Genomic DNA, 14,016 nt, shown 5'->3' on the forward strand with positions numbered 1-14,016 from the left:
AGCTCATTTTTTTTATGATTTCAGTACATGCTGGGATTGATATAAAAATTTGTCTTTAGTTTATAAAAACCAACCAAAAAATTGGTTTTCTGTAAAGTCGGTTTACTGACGATAGTTTAACGTGACGTCATAACAAAAAATTGATGAAATGATTGCATACTTTTATGATTAAAATTGAATCATTTTTATTTTAATAATAAAAGAATAAATACTTGAAATTATACTAGTAATCAGATTTATTTTCTATCGTACATTTGACGTAGAAATTATTTCATATTACACATTTATAAACAAAGTTTTAAGTTTTCACTTCTGTCGGTGCGGCGCAAGCGTACAATGAGCGTAACGGGACACAGTGTAACGGAACAATGAATGTAACGGGACACAGCGTAACGGAACAATGTGCGTAACGGGACACTTCCGTGCGTGCAGCTGGCGTTCATCGATTTATTAGACGTCACGTCAAAAATACTTTGTTGAATAGAAGACACCTATTATAAACAATTAAATATGGTTTTGAAGATGATTGGCTTTTGGGTTGTAGCCGCGTCCAAGGCGAATATATCACCGACGTTTAGGTCGATGTTACGATCACCATCATTAGGGTAGAATTACCTACTGAGGTTATTACAATTTTTTTCCTAACCTAACTTAAAGTTTTGAGTGTGCGGGAGGGGTCTGGATAGAGAAAACTCTAAGTGCGTCTCAGGCCGAAGCCTATACGCTCTAATCATGCAGGTTGTTAACTATGCAGGAGCCATGGCTGTGATTGGCACCATGACTAAGTAGGACCGATGCACCAGTTCACGACAGTATTAATATAATCTCAAGTAGTTTCCACACCCGCCGCTAAAATTCGATGCCAGTGAAGCTACGTCGGCCATCGAATCATCCCATTTGCAGGATGGTATTTTAAACTTTGTGATGAAACTGCTCCGATAAAAGTGAAAAATAACTGAAAAAAATAATAAATCCCACCTTTGGACCTGATTCTATGCAAAGAATTTTATTACAATATTTTGCCCATCTTGTTCAAATTCATTAAATAGATTATACTCTAAAGTTTCCCTTTGACTTTGTGATATTTGGTTCGCGTCAATAGCAGCACCGTCTGTTACACATATCCGTTCATTGACTTCCATCGTATTCACGAAAGTACTCCAACCAAATGCTGTATACCGAAAGCTAAGATGTTACACATCAAAAATTAAAAACATAAACCGTATAGAAAATATCGCGGGATTATTACTTAAAAAACATTTTACAGCACAGATGGACACAGTGGTTGTATATACCTAAAAACCTGGATGTGAACTATTTTATTTTCGTTCAAAGCTAAGTGGATCACTCCTGAAAGTATCTGGAAATAAATTATGCACAAATATAATTTATATGAAACTTAATTTTAACTTATATAGCTCTATAAAATCGTCAGCATGTGCTTTAGAAAATAAATTAATAACTTCTGATTTTAGCTACACTAAATGTTACACTTAAAGTAATATAACATGAATTTCAACATTTATAGTTTTAGGTTACTTTATTTAATAAATGAAATAGTGCTTATTGGATAAGATCTGTGCCCATTTATTTTCAGTCTTGTTTCTTATCAGTATACCGTTGTAAATAACTAAAAATTATTACAGCGTAATGCGACTCATTTTGTACATTCTTTTACAAGTGGGAAAAACAGGTTCAAATGGATAGACCAATTAACTAATTAGAGTTTTAATTATTAATTACTGTGTGTACTTATACCTAAATCACTACAATTTAAATGTCCACCCACAAACTAAGCACACTTTTGTAATTCCACATTTAACTTTCCCCATTGTAGTTCGGCTCGACAGTGGCTCTCTAAACTGTTCGTCTCCCACCGCACACCTCGGTCCCAGCACACTGCTTCGCACTATTCACTCGTCCACCACATCGTGACATCATACGTTGACTCCGATCTTCGCGCACGTAGCCCGTCCACCTCTCGTCGCTCGCTATCGCTCACCAAGTGGTCACTCACCCTCTTCACTTCATTTCCTGAGTATTCGCCAGTGCCACCAACAGCAATCACATACACTCTCCGCAGGTCGACACTTGTCTTTGGTATACCTACCAAGATCTGCTCTGGAAATGTCTCGTAGCCTTTCGAAATGTTGCATCATCAAAGTCGACTTAACACTTGGAGTTGCGATACAATGGCGTCCTAGCTATGTTTCTTCACACGACGGTGCTCTCGGGACATACAGAATGTTCCAGACAGTAAGGCGCCCTAGATTACATGGGACAGGGGTGTTATTGTAAGAAAGTATCTAATGGAAAGTCCTTGTAAAAAAGGGAGGGTGGGGGAGGGGTGCCACCCGTGTCTGGGAGAAAGTGGGGCTTCCTTTGTATCCGTGCTGGCCAGTGCACCGGGCAGACCGGCCTGTCCCGTCTCCAGCAGCCTCGCAACACTGGCCTGCTTCGTCTCTAGCAGCCTCGTTCGTCCCGGACAGGTAACCTACGCTACTGTTGTTCATGATGTGTTGTTATACTACGCATCTGGTAGTAGTACTGGATATGGCCCACTCTTGGTCTGCGACTCATCGTGAACAGAGGTCTCGTTTGAGGTCAGTCTGGACCTCGTTCTTCCGTGTTTTTTGCCGCGGCGTCTTCTTGCGTATCGGCAGTCTCACTGGGTACGTCCCCAATCCGGGCACCTCCATCGAGTATGCCCTTGTTCCTGCCAGGTGAATCACCGCGGGCGACTTACTTTTCTTCGAACCTGAAGATTCTTCTCCTTCTTGACCCCATTATCACAAGGCTGTACTTTTTGTTTTGGTTTCCTCCCACGATTCGGGCAGTCTCAGCTTTTAAACCATCGTAGGCGACCTCTTGTTCTCCAAACCTGTATATTTGTCTACTGCTTAATCCTGTTAACACATCGATGTCGTTCTTGCTTCAGTTTATTCCCACGATTCCATCCTCTACAAGAAAAGCACCGTTGGTGACCTCTAGGTCCCCGCAAGCTTTGAACCATTCAACAACTTTTTTTATATCCTGATGAAATTTATATCGTTGGGACTGGCATTCACTTTGTGGTAGGGTTCAATCACAGTTAGCCTTGCTCTGGTGCTCATGATTCTAGAGAAAATTCAAGCACCTTCAATTTCCAGAGAATGAACAAGAGCATCGCATCTCTTCTTGTGACAGGCCGAACGAACGGTTTGCTGGATCTCTGCATCTCTGAGTCATCTATGAATTAGCTTGTAGCCAACTACTGTCGGAACTCTGCAGGAGCCCCTGGGTAGGAAGGTGCACAAACCTCACGATGTCAGCCTCAAATTACTGAAGTGTTACTGAAGATCGCTGCTGGCATGTCTTTAAAGCAGTCATGTTCACCTCACCCACATATTGGTTGCCATACCTCAATTTTAGGGTTTCCAGTAACAATGACTATTCCCTCTGTTCCGGAACTGGTATGGTCTGAAGCAGCTCGAGCGAAGATCCTCGCAGGGCCAAGACGAGTTCTGTAGTTTTCACTTCCTTGCTCCATCCACTCACTTTCACAGCAGCCTAGAACTGTCTTCTGTATACTGCCCACGAAGATTGCCCATCGAAAGTGGGTGGCTTGAAATTTTTAGTAGCCATTGGAAGTGCAGTGCCCTTCACCATGATATCCACGAAGGAGACACTCTTCCGGCTTACAGCAGCTGAAGCGTCCTCAATCATTCATCGACAGTCCTCAGCTACATCTGCTACACGCTGCTTGGTGGTGTGCTCGAGCTGTGCCATCAGTGCTTCATGCTCGGCTAGATGCTGTTATTGTTTGCGAGATGCTGTTCCAAACACTGCACCTACCCTTCTATCTTCAAGCTGGTTTCCTTTATCTTCTTCCTCGTCTGTTTCTTACGCATCTCTTCTTGACCCATTATTTATCCTGGGATCTTCTTCATCTCAGTCTTCGTGACATTCTTCATCTCCTGTTGTCCACTATCAATTATATTCTTCATTTTCACCTAGAAACAATCAATTTTATTCGTTATGTCTTCCTGATCAATATTCATTCCCTTTATTTAGTTTGTTAATTCAGAACGAAGATCCATCATGTTCTTATGATCTTCGGCCACCATTTTTCTCGACAACATGCACCGACAGTCGATCTGTCCTTTATATCTTAAACCTAACTATACCTAAACTACACTCTAAGCTAACTATATTATATAAAGTTCATTTTTATTATAAATTATTTTATAATGATATTAATTAATTTTTAATTACTTAGTCCTTCATATATAAATTATTGCCTTCCCTACATCTGACACAAAATTTTACGAGTGGGAATATAAAATCCGGAATGATCGCCCAACTAATTAACGACAGCTTTATTAATTAACAATTATTTACACTTTTTTCCTCTAAATTACAACAGTTTAAGTGCCTGACCACAAATTAATCACACTTTCGTAAGAACAATTAGTTCGTTAACAGCTATAGGCTTAAAATAATTGAGCCAGTCTTTCAGTACTCGCCAATGATGTGTAAATATCTAACCCTTGTAACAAGCAAATTCATGTGTTCTCTTGTTGCAAATAAACTTATGGCCCGAAACATGGAAAATAAATTTAAAGTAGATTTATAAAATATTGATGAGCGTGATAAACAATAATAATTCAAATATTCGCTATTCAAGTTCCAAAATTTCTGGATGGGGATTACACATGTACTGTCTGCACTCGCCGGTAGAATTCACTGCTTGAATCGTAAAAGTTTATCGCTAACATAGCGCGCAGATAGCGACATGAAACAGACTGAAACTTAAACTATTAGAAACAGCTTCGATAAAAGCAAAAAAGATATTAAAAAATTCTAAACCCCGGCTTTGGACCTGATTTTCGTCAAGGAATTTTATTAAAATACCGTTTAGTATTACAGTTTTATTGACTTTGACAAATCGGTGGCTAATTTAAAAGTTTACAAATTTACTATCAAGCCTTGCCCGGGACTCGAACCAAGAACCCATCGCACCATAAGCCAATGCGCATTCGACTACGCTCCGGAGGTTAGTGACTACCGAGATTATAATAGCTTAGAAATGAAACTGTGTATTATCAACACTGTAAAGCATTTTTTTTTTTTACATATTTTAAAACTTGCGATTACTTTTTACTATGGCTATATTACGTTACCAAATATTAATTTAAGGGTAGTTTCACTATAATAAATTTTAATTTGTCATACCAATACGTTTTATATGTCCCCTAAAGTTTACGAATGTGACTATATATGGGTTTATGTTGCTACACGTGGGTCCGCCATCTTGACGACTTCGGCACCGTGATTACACATTGCGGTTCATTCCACTACCGTTCCATTCACGAAATTACTCTTACCAAATGCCTTATACCGAGGGCTAAGATGTTTACACACCGACAAGCAAAACTTTGTGGAAGCAGTACAAACTAACACGTTCATTGTTAGTGAAAACTGACTCAACGATGCAGGAAAATAACTGATAGTTGTAGCTACATGAATACGTAAATTTATGTATCATAAAGTAAAAATACACCAACAGATATGACATATTTACCAAACATAGCAATTAAACTCTTACACTTTTGATCATGGAGCTAGGAAGTTTCAACACTCGGCATGCTATGAGGTATTTAAAGTCACCTTTTTACCTCTCTATCGCCTCCCGCCACGGCCAAGAATCTCCGTCGTTTAAATTTACTTCCATTAAATATAGTCATTTACAACATTTTTAAAATGCAATTACTACACCTCAGTCAAAATACAACCAACGTGACGCAGACCATTAGCTGATTAAAAAACGACTTTACCCGGTTACCATATATGCATGTAATCGTGGCCACCTATTGCTTTGGATAGTATTTATTATACTTGAACACAACACTTAAAATACATGAACGATTGAAGGTGTAAAATGACAGTACGTCGGTGAAGACACTGGTGCCCCATACATTTTTTGTAAAATTGCATAATTTTTTACAGTTATGTTATCGACCAATGAGCATGTTAAAGATTCTCAACCATATACTAAGAGTGATCATAAGATACGGCGAATGAATGTTTTTTTTAACGGCAACTGCTGCTGCTACATCTATTTGAAGTAATAAGCCCGATATCCTTATCCGTTGAGATAGCCAGTGTCAAGTTAGAACAAGTTGTGACTTGTCAATCGGCTTCCAGAGCCAGAAGAGTGAGGTCGTGTTTACCGTGTTCGTAGCGCATCATGGATAAGAGACCAGGAAGCTCCGTGTATTCGTCTGCCTCATGGTGGAACACAAAGGCAAGGGTTAGCTCATCCCATGTTTACTTTCCCATTGGTTGATTTCTTAGCGAGAACACTTTTATTTTTATTAATTAGCACTACCTGATTCGCTTGCTTCTCTCCTAGCTGGGCATCGCTGGCTCGCGGTCGTAGAGGGGCGTGTCCAAATAACTGTGGTCCAATCACGAACACAGTGAGAGAGTTTGAAGGTTTTCATTCAAACTTGCAAACTAAATGAATGTGCGAAATTTCCGTATCTTTTATCAATACCATAGATAGAGACCCCGGAAATTTCGTGGATTCATTTGATGACTGTCCAAAATTATCATTTCATGGTACTCACATATGCTTTACTATTGGCTGATTCCCTACTGTAAAATCTCCCCTTCTTCTGAATGGCACAATGTGATTCGGTCAATTTTCTGCTAGCTGGCATTTGACTGGTCCACAGTGTCGAGGAGGGTGTGAAAAACAATTGTGATCCAAAAATCAAAGTAATAGGGAGGTAAACGGATTTGCAGTTTACTTTTCAACCGAATAGTCCATTTAAATGTTACATTTTTTTGGGCTTAGTGTGCGTTTGTCAGAGGACGCAATTTTATTTTTTAGATATTAAGGGGGGCAAGTGTAAAATTAAATCCAAGTTTGTGGGGTTGTAACCCTCGTCCCATGGCCGCCATCTTGGAAAAAGGTGTTCAAATGGTTTTTACGGTTTATCTGCCAAATATAGGTCACACAAAAAATTATTTAACATGTTTTGTTGAAAATAAAATTATCTACAACTTTTGTCCAGTAATTTTTAGTTGTAGAACGATAAATAAAAAAGTTATAAGCGAAAATTCATAAAACTTTGAGGAAAAAAAATTATTTGTCGATATAACTTTTTTCTAATAATTTTACAAAAAAATTATATCAGACCTTTTTTATAGATGGTGTTTTAAGGAACAGTTTGTAATTTAAACATTTTTAAATTTATTTATTAGATAAGGTTTTACAGCGCTGCGAAACGAATACTATTCTTCAGTATTCCTAACTATACATAAATATAAATATAAATATTAATGAATTGCCATAATTTTTAATCATATTGTTATTTGTTTTACGATAATCTATTTAATTATTGATAACGCAATATTGTTATTAATTAATTATTGATTTGACACTCCATTAGAAAACTTTGGAATTATTGATTTTTAAAATAATTTCAAATCATTGAGTGTGTCATTACCGAGATTAATGTGCAGGTAGAAAATACCCAAGTGACCGTTTGGGAATAAAATAACATCTGCCTGCTATTATTATTATATTTTGTTGAATTTGTTCCTCAACAAGAGAGTTGACCCTGCTTTGCTCACTGTCATTGGTAAACGTTTTTTTTTATCTCTTTATATGGTGGTAATAAAGATGACAATTCTCTTGACAGCCTAAGATATAAACAATTCGCCAAGTCAGTGACAAAGAGTACATTTAATTTATCTTCTCTTCCTCCAACACAAGATACAGCTCGCTTTCACAGCTTCCAAGTCTACCATCAGGTCCAGTCATGGCATGGTAATTATAACGTTCCTAAAGACTGGGGCTGGAAAAAATGTGGGAAAATATTGATGCCAGTCCAGAGCTCTAAACCTCCAGCACCCCCTGAGCTTCTAAAATTAATTTTCTGCAGATGCAAAGGAAACTGTGGAGATATGTATGTTGAAAAGCAGGCCTCAAATGCGCTGCAGTGTGCTTCCATTGTTCTGGGGAGACTTGCAGCAACATAATGGAGCTCTCAAAATTAATTGAAGAAAAAGACTTTGAATATAAACCGCCGACATTGACGCCACTTCCTTCTCCGGTTCTCCCTCAAGCATTTAATATAGAAAGCCAACCAGATGCTGAGCCACAGCCTGGTCCATCAAAAAGACCGAGGACAGAGTAGTTGTGATTTAGAAAATCACCGTGGATCACTGGGGATACCACGTAAAAAAAAAATGCTCCTCCAGACTCTACCTCGTAGGTGGTGGAGAAGAGTCAATAATTAATTAATAACAATATTGCATTATCAATAATTAAAAATACTATCGTAAAACAAATAACAATATGATTAAAAGTTATGGCAAATCATTAATACGTATTTATATTTATATTTATCTATAGTTAAGAATACTGAAGAATAGTATTCGTTTCGCAAATTTTTAAATTACAAACTGTTCCTTAAAACACCATCTATAAAAAAAGGTCTGATATAATTATTTTGTAAAATGATTAGAAAAAAGTTATATCGACAAATATTTCTTTTTTCTCAAAGTTTTATGTATTTTCTCTTATAACTTTTTTATTTATCGTTCTACGACTAAAAATTACTGGATAAAAGTTGTAGATAATTTTTTTTTCAACAAAACATGTTAAATAATTTTTTATGTGACCTATAGTTTGGCAGATAAACCGTAAAAACCATTTGAACCTCTTTTTCCAAGATGGCGGCCGTGGGACAAGGGTTGCAACCCCACAAACTTGGATTTAACTTAACACTAACCCCCCCCCCCCCCTTAATAACTAAAAAAAATATAATTTGCTTCCTCTTTCAAACGCAACCCCAAATGTAACTTTTCAAACGGACAAGAAAGAATACACAAATTTTTCGTGTCTTTAATCATGGATTTCGGACAACGCTTTAACATTAAGTTTATCTTTGCGGAACGGAGACCATAAGAATGGGTAGCGATGAAAGGAAAATGTTTTGACACCCATCCCGACACTGAGAGGACTGCCACGGAGCAGCAGGAGGGCTCTCAGAAATGCTTCCAATGATGTAATCAACATTGGGATAGTGCGCATCGCTAGCCAAGGAGAGTGTTTTGTCGGAGAAGTAGTTCGTAATAAAATTATTCACCTTTTTATTTGATGACGCCTCGTAGAAACAGCTGGTGGAACGGAGTGCGACGTCTGCCCAGCAGGGGACGGGCTGGTGGAGCTGGACATCCCCTCCGCAGCCGCCGCCGGGGACTACAGCCTGGAGGCGTTGGTCGAGGGAGCTGAGGGGGACGGCTGCCCGCTGCTCGCCTCCTCCCCCTTGCAGCTGGCGGGCGCCGTGCGGGACGTGCTGGTGACGTCATCCAGGCGCGGCTACCGCCCGGGCGACACAGGTGCGAGCCGAGTGCATCCGTAACCACGTGGGGTGGAGCTTCTTTGGGCGCGGTGAGGGTAACATTTTCAAGGCCAGATTTTAATGCAACGTTTCCGTGAAACAACTTTTCTCATCTCACTCGAAAAGTACAGAGATAGCCAAATGGATATAAAGAGAGCACTATGCTATACACGTTGCTGGGGCTCGTTTACGATCTTCACTTTGTGCAATAATTCGCCCCCCCCCCCCAAAAAAAAAAAAAACCGAGAGTAGTATATGAACGCAAGAATAAGACAGAGTGTGTGAATGCGCTTGTATCAGAAAATATATATACGTAGCCTTGAATTTTATATTTTCTACCAGAGCGCTCGCGTTCATCCTATATTCAACCAGCAGCGTAGAGAGCACTGTTGATACAGTCCCTGCATTCCCCGCATAGATAGTGCTACCTGTTATAAGATTCATATTTCGTTCAGAGATTTGGCGTGTCCCAAATGCCAGAATTGTTTGAAGAAACAGTGACACGCAGAGATTTTCTTTAAGGTTTATATTTACAATGATTCATATTTAAGATTATGTAATAATTATTGATTAATTAATACTTATTTATATCTTGAGCAGCTATTTTGATGTGAATAATTATTTTGTTTATTCATGTTGATTAATTTATTTTTATTTTAATCAAATTTGTAATAAATACAAAGAAAGGTTAGGATTATTAAATACTTCAAAAAGAAATAAAGCCAAAAAAAACCTCATTGTGTTATTTTTAGAAAATGTTTTTATTTCTCTCTCTCTTTCTCTCTCTCTCTCTCTCTCTCTCTCTCTCTCTCTCTCTCTCTCTCTCTATCGTTTTACCCCTTACAATATACTTACGAATCAAAGTTTGATTTACCAACGATTTTCACTTCTATCACGTGTACTGAGTTGCACGCACTATTTTTTAATTATATGTAACTTAGTGTTAAAGTTTGCAGTAGTTTTAGGCTGATGCCAAAAACAGACAAACAAAGAGACAATACCACTAAAAAAAAATTCTAATAAATATAATTTTCAATACTCATTAATGTATATAGCTATTTCCAATTACTTTTTTTATTCATTTCATCCAACGTACAGACGTTTTACCTCAAACCACTTACTTATTATTATAGATATGAGCTCGTGATTTTTGGTGAAAAGAATTCCAGACCATCTGCATGTTAAACTGCTGTATCACAGTCTGTGTTTGCCTGTTCGCAAACGCCGTGGTGAATTTTTTTATAGTTTTTTTCTACTTTTATTTTATTTGAGAGCTATTTCAAACAAATTTAACTAAAACCTCCCTTGCATTTGTTGTTCTGCCACAAACATGTTCAACAACTATTCACCAAGTTAATATCTGTTGATTTTTTTTTGACAGAACAACAAGCGCAAGGGAGGAACCGAGTTGAAAATTCACTGATAGCTCTTAAATGAAAGAAATAACGACAAAACTAAAAAAAGGAAAAAATAATCGTGACGTGTTAGCCCAGCTTTAAGGTACATCCCCACTCCCGGCACACAACCGCAGAAATACTGTGCGGAAGAAAACGCGTTATGAATGACCTGGTCAGATAAGACCATGGGTTCCCTTGCAGACGATGGCCAAACACAACGCAGAAGTTGCTGGCGCAGGCAAACCTTATCGACGTATAGTGAGCGGTCTGACTGGTTCGCAAAAAAAAAAAAAAAAAATCATTGCCTCTGTTCACTACGCGTCTTTCGATCCAGGTTTTATGCTCACGACCTTAAATTAATTTATAACATAACTGAGAGTTCATACATTGTTGGTAATAAATAGCCTAACGGCTTGAATAAGTTATTTTAAGAAACTTAAAGAGTAATTTATATTCTTAATAACCTAGCAGGAATAAAAAGCATGTAATATTGTGAAATAGAGCTTACTTAAAACCGTTTAAACGATTGTATGTGGTCTCTTTTTTCGTAAATGTTTTATTTTTTGGATATCATTAGTAAATTTAAAAAAAAAACTTGCTTTCAAAAAGTCTGGACACATGAGATTTTTCAGTGTTATTAGAAAAACCCAAATATTTTATTACAGAGGTAAACTGAGTCAACTCAAATTAACTAAAAATATAATTTTAATAAAATAAACATTCAGTTGTTAGCGGCTCTTTTTTACCTTTATTAAAGAAGTATACCAACTCTGTAATTGAAAATAAAAAAAATAATTTGGCTCTGCAATAAACTATTGAAACATTTTTAGGTACAATGCATTCATTTTTTATCGTTTTTTTTTGTTTCTGATAAATATATAAGGGAGGTGATGCGCACAGGTAAATGTTTGATGGCGGGTGGGATACGATCGGTAAATTAATTAAATTTTCAATTTCGGTAGAAGCTCTGCTAATCTTCCATCTTTTCCCAATCATCTATCTCTTTCCTCCTCTCTCATCCCTTGCAAACATGGTTTCGCCGCTGAGATGAATTAAATTTTTAAGTAACCCTGTTAGCTGTTTCAATTTTTCAGTAATTGAGCAGAGAATAGAACTACAGGAAAATTTTATAATATGTGTAAACAGTATTAGAAAGCAAACTACAGTACCATAAAAAAGGAACTATTGGCAGCTTGAATACTTTAAATCATATTTTTCATTGTTAATTCATAAAGCTGCGATTATAACGTATTCACCCGTCACTCTAGGCTTGGCTACTCAACGGTTTGGTTCATAACTAAGCCGCTTAAACGTGCTCATTGTCTAGATTTAATGGTAAGAGTCTGGGACAACTCGCTGTTTCAATGACCTCAAGGATGGACTCATCAGACCCTGCTCATTGGTTACTCGCTTGAGAGATTTATAGTCTGGGTTGCCTGTGAATCGATAATGCTTCTGGTGAAGATTTCTGGCTGGCTCAGAGTCTTTCACAGAATGTGGGTCAATCATAGAAGCAGGTAAACTGTGAAATTGTTTGAATTCTAGCCTGCCGCGAAACAAATCCGCGAAATGATCTGGTTTCTACTCATGGTCTGGTTTCACATGATGGTGTAACCATTTCTTCAACGTGTGTTTATAACTGTCTCAGGGTCATCCATTGCTTGTCAAGAGAACAGTCGATTAATCAACAACGTGAAGTACATGTAATCTATATGTGATTGAAGTCTACTTTGCTACGGAAAGTACCCGCAAAAAACGTCAACCATCTATTTCTCATCGGTCTAGCCACGATTATTTCGCGGATTAATCGGGCAACAAAATAGACTTGAAGCACATTTACATTTTCTCCACGTTGATGATTGGACCACGGCGCTCTTGACACGCCCTCGACGACCCTGATCCAATCGTAAACAAGGAGAAGTTGTTACCCAATCACGCAACCCACCAAAGGAGTGACCTCATCAAGAAAGGATTGATTATGTAAAAGCACTTCAAGTCTAGCTTGGAGTGAAATAAATCCGCGTAATAATCGTGGCTCCACTAACTGCTCTATGTGTTAGAAGCAGGTATTTCTAGAGAAAACATTTCAAGAATACCTGTGGGTTAAAACACTGTAACACTGTCGGTTTTATTTTTGTGATTGGTTGATTTTCATTGGAACAAGTTCACCTTTGGCTCACCAATCACGGCCACTTTGCAAGGAAGCTAACACGCCTGAATGGGCCGGCTAAATAAGGCAATGGCTTCTCTTGCAGACGGCCGCCAATCACAAGGTATAAAACACTGGCACGAACCGCGTATATTATTTTAATCAAATTATATTTCAGGACTTTTTTTCGTGAAAAAGTTAATTCAATATAAATGTGCGTGCGATTTATATTTCAATTACACAGGTCTGCGATGAAAAAGTTTTTTTAAATAAATACAAACATGTAGATGTTGGTCTGTATATAGCAAATATAAACTTTGTTTTAACGTAAAACGTCACATTCTTTTTGCATATAGATAAATATATAATAGTTCGTTAGTTTTTTTTTACAAAATTGATTCCATGATCTATATTTCTATTCTATACTCTATGACCGACCATCCGATAGTCTATTGTCACTAACCTGCATTTTCCCTGTGAGAAAAAGTACCAAAAAAAAGTTTTATGTAGTCTATGACTATTCATACTGTTTTTAACTGCAAAAAAAGTGCAATGAAAGATTGTTTTATTAAATCTGTAACTATGGCTGCTTGGAGTTGCAAAAACAATCCAAATGTATTTTGCTATATTTGCGGACAATGTACAATAGTTAAGCAAAGATTAAAAATAACAGACTTAGTATACTTACTTCGGAATGAGGTTATGTTACCAAGAAAAAAAGTGGGTTCCGCATACAGTATGCCGGCTATGTGTTGAAGTGTTAAGACAGTGGACTTACGGTAAATCAAAATCATTGTCATTTGGTATTCCTATGTTGTGGCGGGAAAAAAATTTCATACAGATGATTGTTATTTTTGTTTGACCAATGTAACAGGATATAATTCTAAAAACCGCGCCAAAATTGTGATCCTGATGTTTCGACTGTAACAAAGCCAGTTCCACATGGACCCGAATTACCCATACCAGTCCCTACTAACAGTAACAGCTTCGAAACGCCTTTATCACAAAACTCAGAACAAAGTGAACATATGCAATAGCAGTGGTGAAATTTTTTACCCTACAAATGACGGGA

At 37.6% G+C, this 14,016-nt stretch overlaps 1 protein-coding gene across 1 annotated transcript in view; it reads left to right on the plus strand.

Annotated features, from left to right (window-relative positions):
- Positions 1–14,016, plus strand: part of LOC134527568 (C3 and PZP-like alpha-2-macroglobulin domain-containing protein 8) — a 148,675-nt gene that overhangs the window by 10,618 nt on the left and 124,041 nt on the right. The window contains exon 3 of the mRNA XM_063360357.1: positions 9,208–9,396. Within this exon, the coding sequence (XP_063216427.1) occupies positions 9,208–9,396 (189 nt within the window). The remainder of the gene's footprint in view (positions 1–9,207; positions 9,397–14,016) is intronic.

This window comes from Bacillus rossius, chromosome 1, assembly GCF_032445375.1.
Source record: "Bacillus rossius redtenbacheri isolate Brsri chromosome 1, Brsri_v3, whole genome shotgun sequence".
In the NCBI taxonomy this organism is placed as follows: Eukaryota; Metazoa; Arthropoda; class Insecta; order Phasmatodea; family Bacillidae; genus Bacillus; species Bacillus rossius.